General features: G+C 42.6%; 1 protein-coding gene across 2 annotated transcripts in view; it reads left to right on the top strand.

The window, feature by feature from the left end:
• LOC147882212 (NOL1/NOP2/sun family protein) overlaps positions 1 to 20,874 on the top strand; it is a 149,081-nt gene extending 128,207 nt beyond the window's left edge. The window contains exons 11-14 of one of the 2 annotated variants that reach the window (XM_087401993.1): positions 19,570 to 19,651; positions 19,831 to 19,895; positions 20,057 to 20,106; positions 20,299 to 20,874. In XM_087401993.1, coding sequence (XP_087258119.1) covers positions 19,570 to 19,651; positions 19,831 to 19,895; positions 20,057 to 20,106; positions 20,299 to 20,300 — 199 coding nt within the window. In that variant the 3' untranslated portion in view covers positions 20,301 to 20,874. Of the gene's footprint in view, positions 1 to 19,569; positions 19,652 to 19,830; positions 19,896 to 20,056 lie in introns of both variants that reach the window. The other variant, XM_087401992.1, reaches the window with a different exon arrangement.
• The last annotated feature ends 2,737 nt before the right edge of the window (positions 20,875 to 23,611 follow it).

Raw genomic sequence — 23,611 nt, 5'->3', positions numbered from 1 at the left:
GGATTTTCTGGTCACAAGCAGAGATATACGGGTGTGTTCTTTGGGATATGGAGCAATTGATTCCTTCATTCTTGGAAGTGGATTTTGGACTGCCTCATCCCCTCCGGATTCCACTTCGTTTTGCCTCCTTTCCTAATACCTGTTATAAATGTCGACAATTGGGCCATTTTGCTAGAGTATGCCCTTCTCCATGCTCTTCAGCTTCATCTCAGAAGCCTTATGATCCTCCTATTTGAGTTCCTCCTGTTCCTATCTCTTCTTCTACCATACAGGAAGTTAGGCATTTTGCTAAACCCTCTAAGGTTTGGAGAAGAGTTCAGGCAGACACGGCGGTTAAAGATTCCAATCCTTTTGCTGTTTTGGCTGTGTCGGATCCTATTACTACAGTGCCAGATTCTCATGTTCCTTGTGATCTTGCTGTTGTTTCTATTTCCAAGAGCGAAGTTGCAATGTTGGATGCTTCCTCTCTGATGGAAAGTTCTGTTGCTATGCAAGATGTCATGGAATCCTCTTCTCTTCAGCAACTTCCTGCAGTAGAGGAAACTTTGGAATGTTTTTCAGCTCAGGATGCAAATGTTGAGGATGCGGATGTTCCCTTCTCCTTGGACCACACAGAAATATATGATTTCACTATAATAATAAAAAAAGTGTGTATGTGTGTGTGTGTGTGTGAGAGAGAGAGAGAGAGTCTATTAATGTCCACGGGAGACCAACAGGTCTATGGGATAACAGAAAGGCCGAGTTAATACATCCGTTCAAGGAGGACACAAAGCAGCTCCCAGGGAGTGCATGAAGCAACTCCAACTTATTTTAAGGTACCTACATTAACTGAAAATTAAGACAATGTTGTGATGATGGACACATCGAAGAAGGACAAGCATGGTGCTATACTGGTGACTTTCAATGGCAAGAATTTTGCGTCATGGGAGTTGGCGAGACGTTTGCTATTCATGCAAAAAGGACTCTGGGGAGTGGTCTCTGGGTTAGAGAAGAAACCAAAGGACGCTCTTATGATGCTGATAAGAATCCTACGTGGGAGGCAAAGGATGAGAAAGAACTCGGTGAGCCTTAGGTCCTGAATATTTTCATCACCTCGACGTGAAAGCAACAGCAACTGAGAATTGGCAAACAGTGGACACTCTCTTCGGAGTTCGTATGCAGCACTTGAAATCCAACCTAAAGCAAGATCTTTTTGACCTCCAGATGAACGAGTCAGAGACACTCTGAGTGTTCTTGAATCGCATGCAAGCTCTACTAAGGCAACTTAATGATGTAGGAGCATGAGTCGAGGATGAAGACAAGAAGGCCATCTTGTTGAGAAGCTTACCCCCGTAATAGTATGGAGATATAGTTCATATATTGTGCCTCGATGATGACATGGATTTTCTCGACTGTGTAGGGATGCTGCTGAGTGAGGAGAATGGCAATACTATTCCATTGTATGACAATAGGGTGTATGCTGCCAGTGACAAAAGGAAGAAGACACCACGTGATAATCGGAAGTGCAACTATTGTGGGAAGGAGGGACACATAGAGAAGTATTGCTATACTAAGAAACATGATGAGCTGCTGAAATAGGCTGCAGACACAAAGCATGGGCGGTAGAAGACTAGAACAAGAATGAGACCACCATGTTGGCCGAGGTCGATCACCTCCGTGATCAGGATTTCACTTTTTAAATCATGCTCTTTGTAAGCGATCTTGTTTGACTCTTTGTGAGCAGTTTGTGTCGAGCTCTTTGTGAGCACGAGATTGGAAAATGTTTTTGAGTAGTTATCTTGCTTACACAATCTATCCTTCTCCCTCATTTTGGCTGAGGGGGGACTATTGGAGTAAGTGCTCATCCTCATGGGGTCATTCTTGAAGTTATGGTATTTTTGCATGGTGAAATTAGTCGTGATTAGTGTGCCCACGTGGCATCTATGTATGCATTTTGCTACATAGGTGAAGGGGAGAATGAGCCGCCCTCATTCTTGTTCTCCAAGCGGCTCAATGCGGTCTCCAGGTTTCTAGGAGGGACATGCGACCTCTGGCGTCTCCATAGAGCTGGAGTTTGAAGGCTTGTGAGCTGCTTGCAAGCACGTGATGAAGCGGTTCTTCTTGGTGGTTACATGATGTTGTTAGCTATGGAAGCTTGTCGCCATATTTAGTGTGAGTTGTAGTAGTGTGTTGTGAGAGCCTTTGTGGCAATCTTGGACACATTGTAATGACCAATAAGCCCAGTAGGGATGCGCTTTAGTAGTAGATGAACTTGAGTGTTTTTTGTGTGGAATTTTGAGTTGATTCTCGTCTCGGTTCTCTATCGATTCAATAGCTTTTGCACTCTTTTCAATTCTAATCAGATAGTTGTTTAAATTGCATGCAACACTGAACATAGGCATAAAGCCATCAAATACATTAGTTCAAGACCTGGGGTCTTTTGGTTTGGATTTAAATTCCTTGCTGAGGGCTACAGCTTCATAGTATATTGCCATCCTTCCCAGCAGCCCAATTTTGTTTCCTTTTGATTCAAATGAGCTTGTGTGAGTTCCTCTACTATCCATGTCTGGTCCCTTTCAACTTGTAAGACTGGCTTTTCACAGATGTTCAATATAAGCAACATCTATTGCAAAAAACCCCTTTGTATTGAAAAAAGTGGTTTGTCCCCCACGTTCACTTGAGAATGTGTATGGCTTTTGTGTTTTGGGGACACCTATAAATCTAGTCCTCCTCCACCTGTAGATCAAGAGGGCACCTCTCTTGCCTCAGACTATGACCGTATTAGGGCTATTGATATAGGAATTCTGATTATAGCTTATGATGCCCATGAGCTTGGTCAGGTTGCGGCCAATGGTGCCTCAGGTCCGAGGCCATTCATGTAGCCCTTCCCAGGCCTTGGTCCTCGGTTCGAGCAGCCCCTTGCTCTTCTTCAATTCAGTCTCCCGTGGCTCCCGTTTCTTCTTTATCTTTGCAGCCAGGGATTTTAGGCACTACGGCATCATTTTTGGCTTGGAAGAACACTCTCTTTACTCCCCCCTGGTTGATCTCGGACAGATGGAGTTTTGTACTCTCTACTCTTGGAGATTTCTATTGAGTGGGTGTCTTTTTTCACATGTGTGTGGGTCCTTTTCCTTGTGGATTTCCCTCCTCTCCATTATTCCAAGAGATCCTCTACCTAGGGGGGAGTTGTTTCCACTACTAGATTGGATAAGGTGTTCTATCCTAGTTCCTCCCGCCAATGAGGATCATTCACTAGAACGTACATGGCCTTGGTGGTGTGTCTCATTGCTGCCATAGGCAGCTGATTTGTAAGGAGCTCCAACTAAGGGATTCATTGACATTCTTCTTATTTTGGAATTCAAATGATGTCAGAGATTGCTCAAAGTTAGGTATACTACTTTTAGGTCATACATTTTGGTCTCCTACTTTGGGCATTAGGAGGGGAACATACATTTCTATTTCAGATTCCTTTCTTCCCCTAGTGGTTGGACACTGTATCATCATACCCTCTAAAGCACAATAGGTTGGTTGGGGGATGTAAGGTTGGCCTTCTCAATATTTATGCCCCCCGCAAACATGATCGTATCGTTTTTTGGAAGAAACCTCTCTCTTGGGTCCCCATTGCATACTCATGGATTGTTGGAGGCGACTACAACATGGTGGAGTTGCCTTTACACCAAAAAAGGAGAGAGGAAGGTGGCATGCAGTGATTGGAGAGAGCAGCTTAAGATGCCTTTGTTTTCTGGTTCAATTGTAGCGATACGTGGACAAATAATGTCCAAACTTTGCCCCATTCGTTCCTATTCTCGTGGTCGAATAGGAGGCTGCATATACCCGTCGGTGTGCGGATTGATAGATTGTATGTTGTGATGATTGGGTACTAGATAGAGGTGGCTTGCTATGCATTGCCAAGGGTTCCACCTCCAATCAATTTTCGGTGGTTGCATGGATTTTCAAGCCTCATATGAGGCACCGCTCTACCAATATCAGGATTCTGGATGCCTTGTATGCAAAGGAGGGTCTCAAGGAGAATGTATTACAGGTTTGGGTCTCATTTGCAGAGGAGAGTGCCATCTTCTTACATGTGGCAGCAGCCCTATTTGGTGTTAGTGATTTTTATCATACCAATGCTAAAACTGTGAGACAGGAGATGGGCTCTGTAGAGCGGCCAGCACCTTGCCATTCTACTCTTGGATTTCGAAAAGGCTTGTGATAGAGTAGATTGGGCTTTTTGGGAGGGTATCCTTATAAGATTTGAATTCTCATATGCATGGATCAGAGGTGTTTCCTCTTTGTACAAATCAGCCCACAACCAGGTGCTTATCAAAGGAGAAAAATTCAGATTTCTAGATCAGTTCCTTAGGGATGTCCTCTTGCTCACTTCTTGTATTTATTTGTGGCTGAAGCAATGGTAAGAATTCCCTTGAGACAGGATGAGGAGCTCTTGGATAGTGAGCTGGCTGATGATACTACCGTTTTTTTGGGATGCCCCTCATACGTAGTCCAGAATGTTGTTGATGAAAGGGATTGGGAATGGATTTGGTATCATTTGAGCATTGAGATTTTTGTAGTCAACACACACTCAGAGCTTCCTATTCTTCTTGGGTATCGCGATGATCAGGAACAACCAGTTGCTCCAATTGATTGCATACAACCTAGCTTTGATCAATTGATTGAGCTCAAATTTGAGTTGCTTGCCATAATTTGTGTTCATCCTATACCTCTACTGTCAATTAATGGACTGTCTTGGCATTGAGTATCAAAGGAATCTGGTGTTGGTATATCTTGTGTGGCACACGGTGCGGATTGGTGTAGCTCCAAGAAAACACACCCTTATGTTTCATGAAGAGATTTCTGGAGTATTCACCTTTAATCTCATATTCTCAGCCTGTTTTGACCATTTTCCTTCTTCCTAAAGATGAAATGAGGGTCTTTTGGGCCTCAATAGCTTTTTTTTGTCAACTCCCATGCTTGGATCAAAAAAGTGATTGGTCCGTGGATCGTCCTCCAGTGGATGTAATATTTTAAATGTATCTTTCTTTTGTTTATTGATATTTACCTAGTAAAGATGAACAAAATGCATAAGCTCTATTGAGTCATCATAAGGTTACTATTCTTGAAACATGTCTTAGAACGTACAATGGTGACATCCACCAAAATTACCAGGCCCATGGTAATAAGAAAATATACAATGAGCCTACAACCCAAATATAGTGCAGAAAGACTCACCTTTAATGTGCTAAGATTACTAATTTTGGCCCATTCTAGCACATTCCCATGCTCGTCGATTTTGCGGCCTTGGGCATCAAGATAGAGTACCAGTCCTTTCACACCTTTCTGCTATCCAGCTGTTCCAAACTCGTCCATTCCTTCTCCTGGAAGTATATCCAGAACTTGAAGGGACCCTGGGAGTTGATGGATGCCAAGGTGAGCAGCAACCTCTTGAACTTTTTCAGTGCTTCATAGTTTGGCACTAGAGCCATACCAGGTACTAAACCAAGGGAAAATGGGGAATCACATTGAGAAGAAAATTAATCCCGTGCTCAATACATATGCATTTGTTGGCATGCTTGCAATTGAAGAAACCCTAGAATCAACACTGGTGAACATATTGCCTGTTGTCCAGTTGACTGAGACGAAATCATTGTTGTTGATAAAGGGGAAGTCGTTGTAGGGCTCTTAGTTACATTTCTGCTTACCTGCATGAAATGTAACAAAAACTACCACAAAAAACTCTCTAAGTTGAGTCTGACTGTGCACCCTCATCTTGCCTATGTGTCCTAAGTAGACGCTCCCTGTGGCAGATGGCCTCATGAATGAAAGCTGCTAGACATATCTGATGTCGGTACAGAGGAAGTTGATACAGAGGAAGTTGTTGTAGGGCTCTCAGTTACATTCCTGCTTACCTGCATGAAATGTAACAAAAACTACCACAAAAAACTCAATGATTTTGCTCTAAGTTGAGTCTGATTGTGCACCCTCATCTTGCCTATGTGTCCCAAGTAGACCCTCCCTGTGGCAGATGGCCTCATGAATGAAAGCCGCTAGACATATCTGATGTCGGTAAGATGGGAAATTGGATAGGTTGGGGGATCTTGAAAATGAGATTGAAAGCACTGTCACTCAAGTATAGCAAGCGTAGCGTATCCCTTGCTCAATTGGGCCAACATCGTTGATTGTATTGTGAAAATGAAACCAAAACCCCCCCACTATGTATAGAATGCAACAACCTCCACCGATAATCCGTCTAGGATGAAATGCTCTCTTGCATGGCTACTTGGGATGTATTGAAGATCATTACCTTGGTTTTACCAAGGTTGACCTTCAAGTCATGTATCTCACAAAAGGTATGAAGTGCGTCCAAGTGTTGCTAGAGGCCCTCTACAAAGGACGTGAGTAAGATGACATCGTCTACATATAGAAGGATCTGAATCAAGGAACCGGTGAGAGAACAACCTACCCCCCCTAGTGTCCCAATGAAAGTCTCGGGCTCATCTATATAGAGGTTAAACAAGGTTGGTGATTGTGGACAACCTTGTTTCACCCCAATAGTGCTTTGCCCCTATCGAACCATACATGAGACTCTCTCATAGAGTGCGATGATTGCCTAGATGATCTCTTGATCATACCCTAGCTTTTGCAAAAATTTGATGAGGCTAGCTCTCGGCATAATGTTAAAAGCTTTGCATTTGTTACTTTCATCGATGGAAAATATCTATTAACTCTATGAATAAGATATCCAAAACCTTTGAAATATTTAAAGATTTAAAAACAATGGCAAAAGTTCAATCTGGAAGAAAGCTCAAATGATCGAGAAGTGACAATGATAGAGAGTTTTTATAGAGGGCTAGAGCAGATATTTTAGAAAGAAAGGATAGAGTAATATGTGAAAATGCCCAATACATGTTGTAGACAAAGAGTTTGAGAAATAGCTTTTGGGCAGAAATAATAGACATAGTTGTATATTTGATAAACCACTCACTGACACAAGCATTTCAAAGGTATGAAACTAGAAGAGGTATGGATGAGAGTCAAGGCAAAGTGAAACATCTTTGAATGTTTTGGTGGACACCATGTGCTCATATCAACAATGATAAAAGGGGCAAGTTTGTATCAAAGAGTGAGAAATGCATTTTCATTGGATTGGAGGTGGATAGTTGTTACATTCTTACTTACCTATAAAGTGTGTGGCTCTTCGTCTATTCCCAAGCTGAGTGCTTGGGTTGGTTTGCAGCATTGGATTTATTTTGTGATGTAGCATGTGTACACATCAATTGGAACAAATCTAATGGCTTTGGATTACACTCCAATCTGGGGGCCTGATTTCGGTTGTACTTGGATCCAGAGGGGTGTTTTCGTCAGATACTTGGATTGCTAGGTCGGTGTGGGAAGCTGATTTCGGTTGTACTTGGATCCAGAGGGGTTTCATCAAATACTTGGACTGCTAGGTCGGTGTGGGCACCTCTAGCAATTTGCACTTGTGTTGGATAGTATCATGTGGAAGCTTCTTTTCAGGAGCTCAGTCAAACTTGACCTTGCTTCCAAGGTGGTGGTGGTCAAGCAAGTGCTGCTGGCCACCACGGCATGGTGCTGTTAGTACCATTTTAGGGATTGTAACACTTAGCTAAAAAGACCCATAAGGAATTTTCGTTGGAGTGGATTAGATGGTTCGACAAACATGTGAACCAGGGGGGGCTTATGAGACTATGGTTCTTCCCATGGCGGAAGGAGGCCTCAACACAATAGATCTGACTTGTAGAGAAAAAGCCTTACTATGCAAGGTGATGATTAAAGGACTTTTGCTAGGACAGAAACCATGGAAGGATTTTTTCATCCGATGCATACAGTCGTGCTTTCCTTCCTCATGTGATGATTGGATGGATAGTACCAGATGGATCTTGACTTCAGCGCATCTCAGGGTTCCCTCCTCCCCTTTTATGGCTGCTATCTTGAAAGCTTGGGCTAGCGTCAGAAGTACTCTTCAAAAAGTTTTTCCTTCCGCTTCGAGAGGCATCTTGTCATATGGAATGACTATATACTTGATGATTTTCAATCTTATGAGTGACCATCGTGAGATTAAAACTGCACTTCCATATCGTACACTCCAATTAGTAAATCACAAGTGAAAGTAGAATTCAGTATCCTTGAATTGGGTTCTTTCAAATGAGCGGCCTTGCTCTCTGTCTACTTGGCTAGGGGCTTTTATGAGAACAGGGATCCCACTTCAATTCATAGGATTATAACAATCAGACGGGGATACTTGATCTTTGATGTTGATTTTGGGGACAGGTTGTCTAGGCCTATGGATGGTATACTTATACATATTCCATTTCAGCTTGTCATCGTTATAGGTCATGTGGAGTATTGATCTTTGATGTTGATTTTGGGGACAGGTTGTCCAGGCCTATGGATGGTATACTTATACATATTCCATTTCAGCTTGTCATCATTGTAGGTCATGTGGAGTAGCATTTTTTGGCTTCATAATGGTATGAAGACTCTAATCTAGATTACATTCCGTGAAGTTCATGGAATGGAGGTGTTCCGATAAAGTGTTTGTAGTGGGACTCTGGGGAGTGGAATGGATTGGTGCAGGGCACCAAGACAAGAGCCTCCCCTTCTTTCACTACATGCTCAGTAATGCCAGGTTGTTTTAGCTCAGCCGTAGAGGCTACAACCCCCTAGAGCTCCTCATTGGGATGGTCTAGGTTCGGGACAGATTCTACTTGTATCCGTTGCCTTTCTGCGGATGTGACTATTCAGAATACTTAAGGGACTGCAGATAGGCGTTGATCATTTGGAAGGGGATTGCTAGTTATTGAGCAACTTTATGTCTTCTCTTTCTTCATGACCTGGGGCTCAATAGCTTGGCTTTCTCTCTCAGGGCCTTAGGTATTCTATGAGAGACATGACTCCTCTTGGGCTCTTTCAGCTCAATAACATTTGGTTGAATCATGTTCTTTGGTGGACATCCTTGCCTCTCCTTACAAAGATGCACATGCCTTTGGATACTTCATTGGAGATTTTGGCGAGCATATCAGTGTGGCATATATGGAGGTCCAAATGCACAGAGGCCTTAGATGGTACTTAGGATAGATCCTGTACACATGTTGGTGGCAATATGGGAAAGCATGTAGGGCTCTTCTCGGGAAGCCTCTACCAAGAGGACTGTCTTTCTCAGGGAGTGGAGAGGCTCCCCGTTCTTCGGATTCCTCCGCTCGCAGGGTTGAGGTGGCATTTTAGCCTCAACCTTGGATTTTCTCTAGCTTCCTTACAAGATTTCCATTTTGCCCTATTAGGGTGCTTATTTTCTCATGCCTTGCATGATATATTCCTCCCTTGAGCTTGCTTTTGGAATTTATTTCATACTTAATAGAAGTATTTTCTTTGAAAGAACCTTTGAAATTTTGAGTTTTCTGGAGTCCCTTGCTTGTCTAGCAAGTTCATTACAAGCAAATGCATAATGCTGACCATCAATCGGCTCACTCCCTCACACGTGGCTTTACGTGTTAATATACCGGGTATGCCATCCAAACATGTCTTTTTCAAATTGAAATGGGGCAAATTTGCAGGATATTATTTTGAGTGTGGAAAATTTAGATGTATGCAATTTGAGTGTCCACAGTTTTTGTTGAAACCTCTCCCTATAGCTTGCATGTCTGAATGATGGCTCTATGTCACGGCTTGCTGTTGTCACACAACGAATTCCCGGTTCGGGGAATGCATCCGCACCCTTAGCTGTTAAAAAATGTAAGGCTGAAATTCATACTACACACTCCAGGAGAGGGGATAAAATGACAGCTGGGGAGAAAGCCCCTTCATCAGATTGGCAGCTGCCTAAGAAAGAAAATTGTAGCTAATCTCATAAACCTTAATTATAAAGTATGCAAAACCAACAATTATTTACCCTTGAAAATATGATTTTCATGTAGAAAACTCGAAACAAAATACCCTAAGCAGCGAAATAACTAGATACAAAACCCTAACCATCAACAATACCGTTAGTACAAGGCAAACGTCGATAAAACTATCAAAACTACCCTACATGTTAGTAAATATGTCAATAGAATAGGCAATAACTTTAAAATATCGACGGTGTTTGCAACGTTTTCAAGTGTAAGACCCTGTTTCAGACATTCACTGACTTCACCTGCACCTAACTTGTCTTGCCTCTACTCCTGGTCCTATTTTAAATAAGTAGCATGTGAATGTGTCGAGGTGTATGATGGCTTGCCACAGCCTGGCGCAGCCATGCTGGTTGAGATTTGATTTTCCGGCACACATACACCTGGTTGTAAATATGTATATAGTGATCAAAAGCTTCACGATAATGTTTAGGCCTGTGTAATATAAATAAATGGAGGCTGTTTTGGGATTACATCAATACTCGGAAGCTGCATATTGTTTGTTTGTAGGAACATAGTTAGGACTCTTTGGGTGGCCGTGAAGGTTACTTTGCGAGATTCCACATATTTTATGCTAGCACATCGTGATTGCAGCCGCAAAGTGGCATATAACGATCCACACGATCGCTACCTCATTGTTCAATGCATGATCAATGGGGACATATATGAATTTGCTTCGGTTTATGCTTCTCGCACATTTGAGAACTTAGAGAAAATTGGAGTCTCCAAAGACTCGACACACACTTTTTTGTTAAAAGTTTGTTGCTTTATATTACATAGTAGCGTCCCTCGAAAGGAGAGCTCAAAAGTACATCAACTGAAAATCTCAATATATGACAAGTATACATCATAGTCTACGTAATGAGTCTACAGACAATCAAAAAGAGATTGCTGCAGTGAGTGTCTGAAAAGAGGGAAAATGGAAAAAGTAGGATCACCAAAGACTCTATTATTTCGATCTTTCCATAGAGTCCATAGTGCCTAGTAGTGAACCCAGAAGAAAAATAACTCAAACTCCTATCTACGTGGGTGAATCCCAAGAAGCCAGAAATGCTTGCCAAAGGTAGCTATAGAAAGTCCAGTTCTGAAACGCTGCCGAAGGAGACACAAAAAGTCTCTGGTGTGTGGACAAAAGACTAGTCACACACACACACTTTTCTGGTTGTAAAATCACTTGTAATTAGTTCCAGAAATGTAAATATAGAGACAACCTCAAGATGAAGGGTCTCTCAACTAAATATTTACAAACAAAAACGTTTGAAAGAAAACTTGAAATGTTTCAATATGAATGAGTTTCAAAGAAACTTCAATCAGCATAACACAAGAAAGGAAATGCTAGAAACAATATGAAAATATATCAAAGGTGTACTAATCAATGTCATCAGCTTGTGGACAATCATATGGGGATAGCTACAAAGATCCTCTTGAACAAAGTAAAAGTATGCTGGCCTGCGTGCAGCCTGTGTGGAGCCTCTACTTCTTCCTTGCCTGGGTTCTCCTTTCCTGCATGCTCTTTACATCCGTCAGCTGCCCTTTCTGTTTCCCCTCTGTTATTGCCCGCTGTGTGTGTACGCGGGTTCGTGTGTTGAGTGCGGGCAAATTTCTGCTCTTTTTGTGCTGGGTTGTGTGCCGCTCTGAATCGCTGTTACTTCTTGCTGCCCTCCTTATTCATTCTGTCCATAGCCTCCCCTTTTGTGTTCTGTTCAGCCTTATACTTCTGTTTATACGGCCTCTTATCCTGCTGTTTTTTTGCACTTGGTTCTTGTCCATAAGCCTCTTCTTTATTTCCTTTAAGACCTACTTCCCGTTCTTCTTTCTTGTGCAGATGAAACTCCTTTTCTTCAGCCCATATTACCCTGGTTTTTTCTGCTTGGTTAGGCTTTTTTGTTGCTCCAAATGGAATCTGTCTAATACAAGAGGACTGCCCTCAAGCGTCGGCTATTGGTAACATTTAGAGCCATGTGCCAATCCTGAGCTGCAACCGTTTGCTGATACTTTGCCGAAAGGTTTTTTGGAGATGAATCATGCCGGGGGTGATGAACCAGTCCCAGAATTTCGGGTTTCCTAGGACAGCTTTTGTATGCACTGGTTATGAGTTTGGCTCAGAGAGCAATGGTGTTGTTTTCCCTGGACGTATGCTGATGCAGGAGACGTAGCACAATGGCTGAAATCCTTGCTTGAGGTTGTCTTGTTGAGGGCTGCTGTAAGTCAGATAGAGGATTTATGAGAGTATTTTCACGGATGCCCGGTATAGGCAACAACGTTTGCAAAAATCTCCTCTCTTTTTTGGAAATCAGTTGGTTCATGTCTATCCATGGATGCCTACCAAGGACTATCAATGTCTTTCATCACAGATGCCCTGTAGGGGTTGAGGTGGTAGACCTCTCTTTATATTGCAGGCCTACATTGCCTTAATTGGCTGAAGCATTGGGGAAGGTGGTTTTCCCTCCTCGTTCTCCTGGAAATGTGAATCGCTTTTGTGTGCTGTAGGACATGAGAGACCCACTCCCCCACATGTGGCTCTTCAGGTTGACATGGCGGGAATGCTATCCCAGCAGGATTTCTTCAAAATGAGCTGGGGTAAATTTGCTGGTTCTTGTTTTCAATGTGGCGAATTTGGACATATGCAATCCGAATGTTCTCAGGTTTTATTGAAGCCTCCCCTTGGTGGTGCCTGCCCAAATGATGCTTCTATGGCAAAGCTTGCAGCAATGCCATGCACTTGTAGTTCGGGGAATGCAACTCCCTCTACAGTGGACAGATGAAGGCAAGGCTAAAATGCCGAGTTCACCTTCCAAGGCAGGGGACAAAATGCCAGTCCAGTTGGGGAAAATCCTCTTCATCAAATTGGCAATCTCTGAAAAAAAAATTCAAGACAAGGACAATAGCCAACAGAAGTTGGACAGAGAATGCCTCCTCTTCCAAGAAGACTCATACATGTGATGGATGTGGAGTTACAAGGCTTTCGTCCGCAGTGGTTCAGGTTCATTCTGCTTACCACTTATGGCAGCTATACCTTTAGATATTCCTGTCTCTTCCTTCGGCCATACTTCTAATGATGAGCAAGGAAACACCTATCAAGAATTTGCTGGTATGACTTGAGCTTTGAAGCTATGCTATATCTACCTGTTTGTAAATATGTATATTGTGACCAAGTGCTTTATTACAATGTCCAAGGCCTCTACTACAATATAAATACATTGAGACTGCTTTGGGATTACATTACTGCTCACAAGCTACATATTGTTTGTTTGCAAGAACATAATCAACACTCTTCTGCAGGGCCATGAAGGTTTCTTTGCGGTGATAAGGAAAAAAAAGGAAAGACAACCAGGAATTATGTACTTCACCACGTCAGATAGCTAAGACTTCATAGGGATTAGCTACAATGTGGGCCCGTAGATGATGAGCTTATGAACCAGATTCCAGAGTATGTGTCTTTGTAATAGGCACCGAGACAAACCCCCACAAAAAAAACTGACTGAACATGGATCACACAGACTCAAAGAGAGCCAAAAGACTACACAGCCCGAAGCAGATAAACTTAGAACTGAACTTCCCCCCAAAAATCAGAGAACAGTCAGCCTCAGAATACTATGAACCCACAGCCAAAACTCCTAAGCTTCCATCAAGGACAACAGCTCGTAACTCTTCACATAGTCATAACTGTGCCATAACATCTCCTTCATGTGGAGAAAACCAGCAACACGGCCTCTCTTATCATCACGGAGCATTCAGAATCTGTCTACTCCAAATTTGTAGTCAAGATTCATAGCCAAGCACCCCAAGACTCCAGCAAAAGCAAACAGCTCGTCTCTTAGGCTCCCAACAAGAGTAAGCAGCTCGTAGCTTGACATATGATCAAGATAGCGCCACAACATCACCTTCCCTATCGCCCAAGGTCCTCCACGCAAAGGTAACTGCCTCACAGCTCCTGTACTTGCTCACAGAGCACCTACATCTCTCTTCTCCTCCATGCCCGCATGGTAGCGACGCCACAGTATCGCCTTCTCTGTCATCAAGCCTCAGCATCCATAGCTCTCTTCAACTACGGCAGCCTAACCTCTAATCACATGCCCTCCTTAGCATGATGATCCTGGCCCGTATCGAGAACTCCAGCCAAAGCAACAGTCAGTGACTCGTTCGTCACTTACAAGCTTGCACTCTCCGAACAAGCTTCTAGCTTACATGCAATTGACGATCAACTATCTTGTATCAGGAACTCCATTGTCACAGCAGCTTCTCCCCTAGACCTGATGCACACGATCTCCATAGACAATGTATTCCAGCCTCTCAAAAGCAGCCGTTGTTGACACTTTCAGTAGATCTTACGTACTTCATTCTTCCACCTTGCGTCATCACACAAGCCATGGGACTCATGGACTCCTGTAGTCGGAGAAGCTCCCATTTCCAGAACCCGTCACTCACCTTCCTCATGCACATGTTTGTCCTGTTCTCACACAACCTCCGTTCCACTACGAGCCTCTGCCATTGATTTGGTCTTTCTCCCAAACTCTTCAAGAAGCCTTCGTCAAGTGCAACGTAAGATCCTTCCAACGTCCCCGATCAACTCACAGCCGCCATCTTCACGTAGCTCTAGCTCACAGTCTAGAAGCTCGGCTTCATCCTTTCACGTAGCCACCTTGCATGTGCAGGATGCCTTCCCAATCAGTCCAGCCACCTCAGCCTAATTTGCCACCTCATCAGTGACATTTTACCACTCTCCCATTAAAAAAATGCAAATATCCCCCAAAGGCACATTAAATGCACATTTTGGACCTTTAGTCACACAATTCCCACACACATTAGCATGCACATTAAAGCTTGCATGCACCCCCGTACACACACATGAAAAGCCCCTTGACGTGGGCACCAAAACATGTCAAATTCCCGTAACATGCAAGTGCACAATGACTCATTGCATTTCATCATTTCCCATGAAGTCCCTGCAAAACATACTTTATTGTCTTAAAAAGCTATACATTTGTGAAAGAAAAATCCACAAATGCCAAAAGCCCACACCTACCCTAGATGTGTACAACTATGTGCCTACCCACAGCTATATACAGTGCTCAAAAACTTGATACAGATTTTGTCCTATCAGCGGTATTTCACATCTTTAATGCTGGTCAGGCTTCCTTTTCAGGGGTTGCTATGCTGATTCATCATGATTACAGCCGCAGATAGCATATAATGACCCACATGGCTGATACCTAATTATCAAATGCTTATGAATTTGCTTCAATTTATGCTTCTTCTACTTCTGCAGTTCGGGCTATCCTTGGGGTAATGCTTTCATATGTGGAGATTTTAATAGTTCTCCCAACACCGAGGATAATAGTACTCATCAATCTCACATGCTGTGAAGAGAAAGGGATGCGTGGACTTTTATATTTGACTCTCTGCACGCTTGGGATTTAAGGCAGCATCTTATGCCTACTACTGTTGGGTTCACTTTTTATCAAAATCATTCACTCAGTATTGGGCTCGAGTGGATTGATGATACATTTTCCATGTGGTAGAGTTTGATCATTTTACTTTGAGATGGCTTTGGATTATTTGCGCCTGTATGATCACTTTCCAGTCTATATGAACTTGCATTTTGGTCTCCCAGTGCATGATGTTCAGCCACTTTGCAAAAGGCTTTAATTAGTCAAGAATTCTTATCTAAAGCACCATGCCTTTAAAGTTATCGTCAAGTCTCTTATTTGTAGACTCGTGTTGCATGCTTCAGTCAATGTAGATTGGGCATGGAACCGTTTCTCGTTGGGCATGCAGGATTTGATTAAAGATCATGGCAATGCTTCCTGGGCAACTTGCGTAAAGTGGTACATGTAAAGGGTTTAGTTAAGCACTCTTCTTCTGTTGCACAACCACACCAAATGTTTTTGGATGACCGATCTTTTTTTCGGGCACCTCTTCGTTGCTTGGCTGAGAATGATCAACAAAAGTTGAGAAAATGGCAGCTTCGTTCCCATCAAAAAGCCATGTAGGATACAGGCTGCTCTTCCAATGCCTTCTTTAAATGTCTTCATACTTCCCGTCGTATGCATACTTGGCATTAGGTGCTGCATCAAGATGGCTCATGGAACAGCTTGATGCTCAAACAATGGGTTTTCTTTTGGCGCTCTTTGGTAGGGGCCTTACTGGTGGGATCTTTATTGGCTGCTGGGTGTATTGCTTCCTCGGTCTGCCCTACTTGTTTGCATCCAAAGGAGACTATGCTACCGCTCATGACTTTCTTTCCAAGCTGAGGACGGATCTTCATGCTCCGTATCTTGGGATTACTTTTGGCAGGCAGTTCTAGTTGTTTGGTCGATATGCCTCTAGGCCAGAACATGCTTAGTACTCTTGATGGTGTTGCTTTTGGGCTATGTGGTAATACATTATGCCCGTAACATTCAACTGTACAGGCATTCTTTGGTGGACATTTCGTTCATCCTTGCATCAGTCTCTACAAGATGTGCATTCTCTTGGAGACCTTCCTTGGAAATGTTTTATCATCGTTTCTAGTTTATGATCTGTTCCACTTTGGGACAACTATGAATGTTTCTTTGGGAAATGCAGAGGTGGAGAGCAAGAAAAGGCCGGGGGAAGCTGAGGCTGGTGGTGGGAGTCAAAATGGCAGAAAGGCAAGCAAAAAGGGTGGTGCTGCTGAGGAGCTGTTAAATAGACCAGCATAGGGTGGAAGAAGGCAAACAGAGGGGTCGCCTCATGGCATCCTAGGAGGAGGGCAAAGGTAGACGCAGCAGTGGGCCATTTCTTTTATGGAGCGAATGTATCCATGGAAAAAGCCTGCAATCCTTACTTCATTAATATGGTGAAGAAGATCATACACAGTACACTCCTCTTATGTGAGGCCCTATGCACCACATTTTGAAGACACAGAAATCTGTCATAGAATAAGCTTTGAGTCCCATCAAAGACACATGGTCGAGATGTGGTGTCACAATGATGGGAGATGGATGGATTGGCATTACAAGTTGCTCTATTCAGAACATCATTGCATACTATAGAGGCGCCAGCCTTTTCATTAAAGCTATTGACCATTCAAAGGTGGGAAAGTCAGCCAAATGGTTGGCTAGCATTCCGATTGAGGCCATTGAGTATGAGTGCAAACAATGTTATTCTCCAATAGGGCAGCAGGGAATATGCTTGAGGAGAGTACTTCTCACATTGTTTTCACCCTTGCATTGCACATGAGCTGATTGATCTATTGAAAGACATTGGTAAGTTGGATTGGGTCGATCCTTCCATTGATATGGGCAATCATGTTGTCACTTTCATCACTCACCACCACTATATTTTGGCTATTTTTTGCAACGTATTCCCCAAAAATCTCTTGAAGTATTCTGACACGCTCTTTGCTGAAGCGGCTGTTAAAGCTGAAAACTTATTTGAGGCAGCTTCTTGTTTCTTCTAAGTGTTGCATTGCATGAACATAACTCTGCAAGGACTCGGACACTTGAATCCATTGTTTTGGATAAGTCATGCTCGTCAAATGCTTCAGGTCCCAAAGTTTATTCTCGTTATGTTGAGGCTCTTGACCCTTGTATTGGGAGGTATATGAAGTTTGGATAGGATGATTAAGAAAATTCAAAGCTTTCGATTCCTTCGTTTCCATGTGAAGAAGGGAGGAAGAGTTAAGGGCACCTTTTAACCTAGTCATACTTACAATTGCCAATGCCTTTTCAACAATATTATGAGACGACCATCATATATGCAATCTTAGAGTACATATCTTTTTGCTTTTGCAAACAAGAAATTTGCTTCTCTACATTCCTTTTTGTAGGATCCTTTCGCATGTGATGTTGCACAAGCACTCACGTTTTCAGCACTTGTGGTTCACAGAAAGCACACTACACTTTCTGTTTTGCACTTCTTAAAGCGCACTCCACTGTGCACGTAACCGGCCCCCGAAAATCCATTTTTTGGATTTTCTTGCTACCGCAGCTATCCTTTGTGCTGCTGCAGCTGACCGTTCACTCATACTTCACTGCTACACACCTTTTTATATTTTCCTAAACCCTAATCTTCACCGGCTTTGCCAACAACGTCCTGAGCTACAACATCTACCTCAACCAATCATTTGCTGGAGGAATCCACGAAATCTTTGCTCTTTTTTGGTTCGCATCTTAAGGCGTCTAGGTCCAATTAGGCCGTGCGGGTCCCACCTTGTAAGACACTCCTTGGAGCATCTGCCTTTATGGCATATGAGACCTCTCAGGCTCGGGTCGGACTTTTCGTACTCTTTTTGGACCATCTTTTAGCATTTTAGGGTTATTTTGGGGCTAACGCGACCGGTCCCTGAAAAATCAAATTTTTGATTTTGTGGGCTATTAACACGTGGTGATGCCCCAAGAGTAATGCCATAAGCAAAGAGGACAAAAAGTGGCCCCCACTATAAAGGGGGAGCTTCTCTCATTTGTATTCTCACATTTTGGGTGTTCCACTGATGAGCTTGAGAATATCAAGCGAAACTAGTTTGGAACAAAGCACCCGTTTGTAATACAAAGAGGATTTTCTAGCTCTTTTCTCTCTTGTGTGTTACTACAATTCTTGTGCTTGTGCTTGTGCGTTTTTGCATGCGATAGGACTCCGTCCCTCCCACGCTTCACAATAGAAGCAAAGGAGTAGATAAAGGGATCCTCCCTTCGGTTTGGAGTCCTTGCTCACGGTCCTTTTCTTAAGGAACTGTGGGAACATGAGGACCCTGAAACTTTGGGGGTAGTTTGTGCTAGAGCCTAGGACGGTCTGCGTTCAGCCCTAAGCCTTACGCCCCATTGTTTTCCATCTTGTATGCTTAAACACTTGACACCACACGCACAATTTTCACAAACACTCACTTTTTCAACACTTGTGGTTCACAGAAAGCGCACTAGACTTTTTGTTTCGTACATCTTAAAGCGCACTCCACCGTGCCCTCGAAATTTTCATTTTTCCCATTTTTTGCTGCTGCAGCTGGCCGATCACTCAAACTTCATTGCTACACACCTTTTTATATTTTTCTAAAATCCTAAACCCTAAACCCTAGACCTTTTTGTTATTACGTACCACTAGAGGTGCAACTTGATAACAAAAAGGACAAATATGGAGATTGAAAGGATTACCATAAATTATAGGTATCCTATGGTGAGGATAGAAGACCAAATTTTGGTTATATCGAGCCATCATAGTCTAATTAACTTAAAAGCTCATTTATAGTTAATTAGAATCTGACCTAAGGATGTGTATAAGACTTTCCTTAGAAGAAAGTTTGTTACAATTGGTCTTCTGGTAAATGGTGTTTAAATTTTTGAGAGTTTTGGGCCCGGTTCTTGTGAGTACAGTAAGAATACAAAAGAGCACACATAGCACCTTTGATGATAATGGTCACTTCTGTAAGGCAGCCTGCCCCAAAATATAAAAGTAAGGTATGTGCCCCATCGATTTTGACCAAAAAAATTCTCTGCAGATCTTGGCTTCTTTAGCAAAACTTAATCCCTTGATCTTGTATATCATATTTTTATTTTGATTTGTTGTCTGTTGCATATGTGCATAACCATGTTACTGGTCATGGTTCTTGCTGCCTTATGGTGTATATTTATATTTCAAGATATACACTTCTGAACTTGGTGTTTAGTAAGTGGGTGATTACTTATTGTAGGGTTGAAGTAATAAAACACTGAGGATGTTCTATCAATAGGTGCACAATAAATCCAGGGGAGAATGAGGCAGTTGTTCGGTATGCATTGGACACCTACAGCTTTCTTTCTCTTGTGCCTCAGGTAAGTTATGTGGTTACCAAAGCTTATCTTTTTCACCTCACTTAAGTCTGTCAAGTTTATACCTTAAGTTAAATACAATAATAGCTGTGTTTAGGTTATGATTTATAAATACAGAAATGATACATAGAAGAAAGCAATCATTGCAGAAATTAGGTTTTCAAGTAGTCTTAAATATGCAGGATCCAAAGCTAGGTGGGCCTGGTCTCACGGGCGGACAGGATATATTTGACGGCTTCTCGTACAGGTGAGCATTTAGAGGGGTTATGCAAAGATAGTCCATTAGTTATAGCAGCTCTTTTGGCTGAATGCTTAATATAAGGCGTATATGTGCTGAATTCATAGCGTAAGGCGTATCTGTACAAACACAGTGACGTCATTGGCTTACAATTTATGTAATGTCTGCAGACAATGGCTTAGGGATGAGGAACAGCATCTTGTTCAAAGATTTGATCCATGTGGGCCTTTGGACACGAACGGTTTTTTTATTGCAAAATTTAAAGTTCGATCCACTTGAGAATGAATGTCTACAAAGAATGTTTTAGGAATGAGGATTAGCATCTTGTTGGGCCTTTTGCCAGATAGGTTTTCAACTGCAAATTTAAAAAATAAATGCTTTGCTTGAATGTGCTGAGCAAGCTGTTTTACAGAATGCAGATTATAGCTGTTATTCCCAGGTGGAATTTTGGGGGGTAATGAGCTCAGTTGTCAGACTGGGAGCCCCTATTTACATTTACGCCATGTAGACTGTCCACCATGTAATGAGGGAACTCCAGAGAGCAGGTCTTCCCTTTGTTTTTTGCAAAGTTCAAGGGTCATCTGGTGATGATCACAGTGGCTGTCAAAACCTCAACCTGGACCTCCATGAGCTTTATAATTACGTCTGAATCACAGTGAATATGACATGCGTGACAGGATCTAGAAGTTTATACTGTGTCCACCACGAGACATGCAGGAAGAAAACTAGGTCAAAAATCTTGACAGAATTTGCTGTTGCGAGACTCATGAAAATTGGTATTTACTGGAAGCAGCCTGGGAAGTTATTTACTCTCTTTATATACTTTTCCCACCTCCAAATCCCCATTCATGTCTTCATTGACATTTACTCGCAAGAATAATGATATTGGAAGCATGTATTTCAAAGAAAGTTGTCCACCCTCATTAAAAGACCAACTACAAAGCTTAGAAAGCCCTTATGATTGGGATCTAGCCCAAATACAAACAAATTATTTTCATCAATCATTTCTTTGAAATATTTTGGCTTTGGTAGATTCAATGCCATGAACCTTTATAGCAATCAATATGGAAAACATGCCGCTACTGTTGATATGACTATGGAAAACATGCCGCTACCGTTGATATGAAAGTGCACAAAAACTTAAGAGTATTGCAGAGTAATTTGATAGACAATATGGACAATCACACTATGATTAACCCCTAAATCATATTGCAAAAAAGGAGCAATTAGTAATACAAAGTGAGCCACCTCTACAATCAAAAGGTTTGCCCTCTGTCACTCCAATTACAGATGAGCCTCTGAAGCCTACTAGCATTTCCAAAATTTCAACTATACAAAATCTGCTTACAATTGTGATGCGTAAACAGCATGATTGATGCAATGCATGGAAAGCCATCACATGGCAATTAATAGCATGCATGGCCGATTGAAGCGCAACAAAAGAGACATGATGTCGAATTGCTGAGATTTGTTGCAACCCCTCTCTAAGCTGAAGGGTAGCAAAAGAGATTACAAGAATATAAAATTGCCCCCTCTATATCTAGATAACAAGAATGATCTCTACTAAAAGGATCACACAAAACATCCCAAAATTTCAAAAGATAACAAGTTAAAATCCTAGGAAGGGCTTGGTTGGAACTTTCTATGCAAGACAAGTTTCCAACTTTCAAAATATGTTCATGGTCCACCTACAAGCTACAACTGAAAAATTTACGCTAGTGGTAATGTATTAAGTGCTTATCGCATGGATTTGTACATATCCCAAGAGCACGTGACCAACATATCAATTGTACAAATAATAGAGTCATAGTTGTTTGTTGTGATCCTCCTCCACAAATTTTGGAGCATCAATAACAAAGTTGCCACCCTCTTGTACTACATGACCCTTGAATTTTTTCTCCTTTTCGTTGTAACCTTCTAGTATATTTAGATCCATGACCTATCTTCTTGTAGTAGGTCCAATTCTATACTTTCAAAGGAGTACCACGCCATTTTGTCTTTTATTGGAGGGTGTTTTGGCATAGTTTAGAGTCTTTGCCATGGTGGCCTCGATTTTGGCATGACAAGGTCCCTTGACTCAGGGTGGTAGCAAAGTACTCGAAATCCATGCCTGAGGTCATCTCTCTCGAGACCTTGGATGTGGGCTCCTTTTGTTAGAGGGTTGAGGTTTCAAAACTCCTAGGGTAGTGCCTTTTCTACAAATAGATGAGCGCCTCATGAGAGTATGCCCACATAGAATAGGTTGAGCAGTTATCCCTTGTAAGATAATAGTGGGAGGGCCATGTAGCTAAACCTTTGCACAAAGATAGACAACAAAATGAGACCTAGACTCCATGAGTCGAGCCTTTTAAGGGATCTTAGACTCTGATGGATAAAAGAAAACCAATAAGTGAACTACGAACAATCATAGACATTGGGCACGTCATTGTCTAGCAAGTAGGGGTGAGACCCCAACCATCCCTCCACGTCTTAGTAGTAGACTGAGGGATTCCCCACAAGTCAAACTCAAACACTAAAGTGGGAAAGTCTTTTGGAAAACTCTATTCCTTTGTCTACCCTCTAGGGCTCCAAGCTAGTTCATGAGTCCCCACACCAATCCAACCTTAAAGGAGGTACCCCTTACCACATCCCCCCCACCCTCATCAATTGACCCTACCCTCACCCTTAGATCCCTCCTTCCTCCCCCCTCCTGCCAAACCACCTCTCTCCTCTTCATCCTCTGCACTTTGGGTTCACTCCTCTCCAATCCCCCTTTGCCTCCCTTCGTTGACATCGTAACAAAGTTGGGAATCACCCTCACCACCTGTCCCCCTCCCATACCCTTCTCGACCCCCTTCCATTATCACAACTGTTTCTTCCTCACCCTTCCTTGCATCGGCCACGTTTCCCTCCCCTCGTCCACCTCTTGGGTGCTCAATGTCACCCTCCACTTGGTCCTGGGGCGGCTAGAAAGCAGCTTCATTTTCTTAGTCCCATTCTTCTTCCTTGAGCATAGGACGTGACTACTCTTAGGTTACAAGACCCTCCCCTTTTTCTTGGACTCGTGTCCCAACCCTACCTAGGACAACCCCTTCTGTAGGAGTTCTCGTGGCTTGGACAACCTGTTCAAAAGGAATTCTGGTGGCTAGAGCCCTTCAAAATGAGTTCTAGTGGCTAGAGCCTTGGATATATTTTGACTTTCTAGATAAATTTCCACTTGCACTTTTGATTTTGCAACATTGAAAGGGGGTTCCATTGCTACAACGGGAAGACCATCCCATCCTTCTTGGGGCTTTAACTTTACTTCCACAGGGGAGGAGCAGTGAATCTCCTTCCTCTTTGACTTGATGATGAGGCATGCTCAAGATGATGGAGTGGTTGCGGTAGCAGGGGAAGTAATTGGTGATCATGCATGGACACACGTGACTACTTTCTAGCTAGCTTTCTTTCAAGGGTCATGATGGTCTACTGGAGAGACTTGATAGATCTTACGTGGGAGATTGGGTGATATGTAGAGGGGGAGCAACGACCATTTTGGCAAGCACAACCATATCAAATCACACCTTGATTGTGATGTGCCTACAATTGTGGATTCCCATAGAAGGGGATCTTCATTTCAGATGCTTTGTTTTAGGAGGAGGAGGAGGTGTAATAAGCTATGATAGAGATCTAGCAACAAGAAATAGAGAGCCCCCACGCGCTTAGGTTTACTTTGATGCCATTCACTGCTGAGAGAGAGAGAAAGA

This window comes from Dipteris shenzhenensis, chromosome 30 (assembly GCF_047967505.1).
Source record: "Dipteris shenzhenensis isolate YYH24624 ecotype China chromosome 30, Dip_SZ_1.0, whole genome shotgun sequence".
NCBI classification, from domain to species: Eukaryota; Viridiplantae; Streptophyta; class Polypodiopsida; order Gleicheniales; family Dipteridaceae; genus Dipteris; species Dipteris shenzhenensis.
The sequence above is the reverse complement of the archived record's forward strand: the minus strand, read 5'-3'. Positions and strand labels throughout refer to the sequence as shown.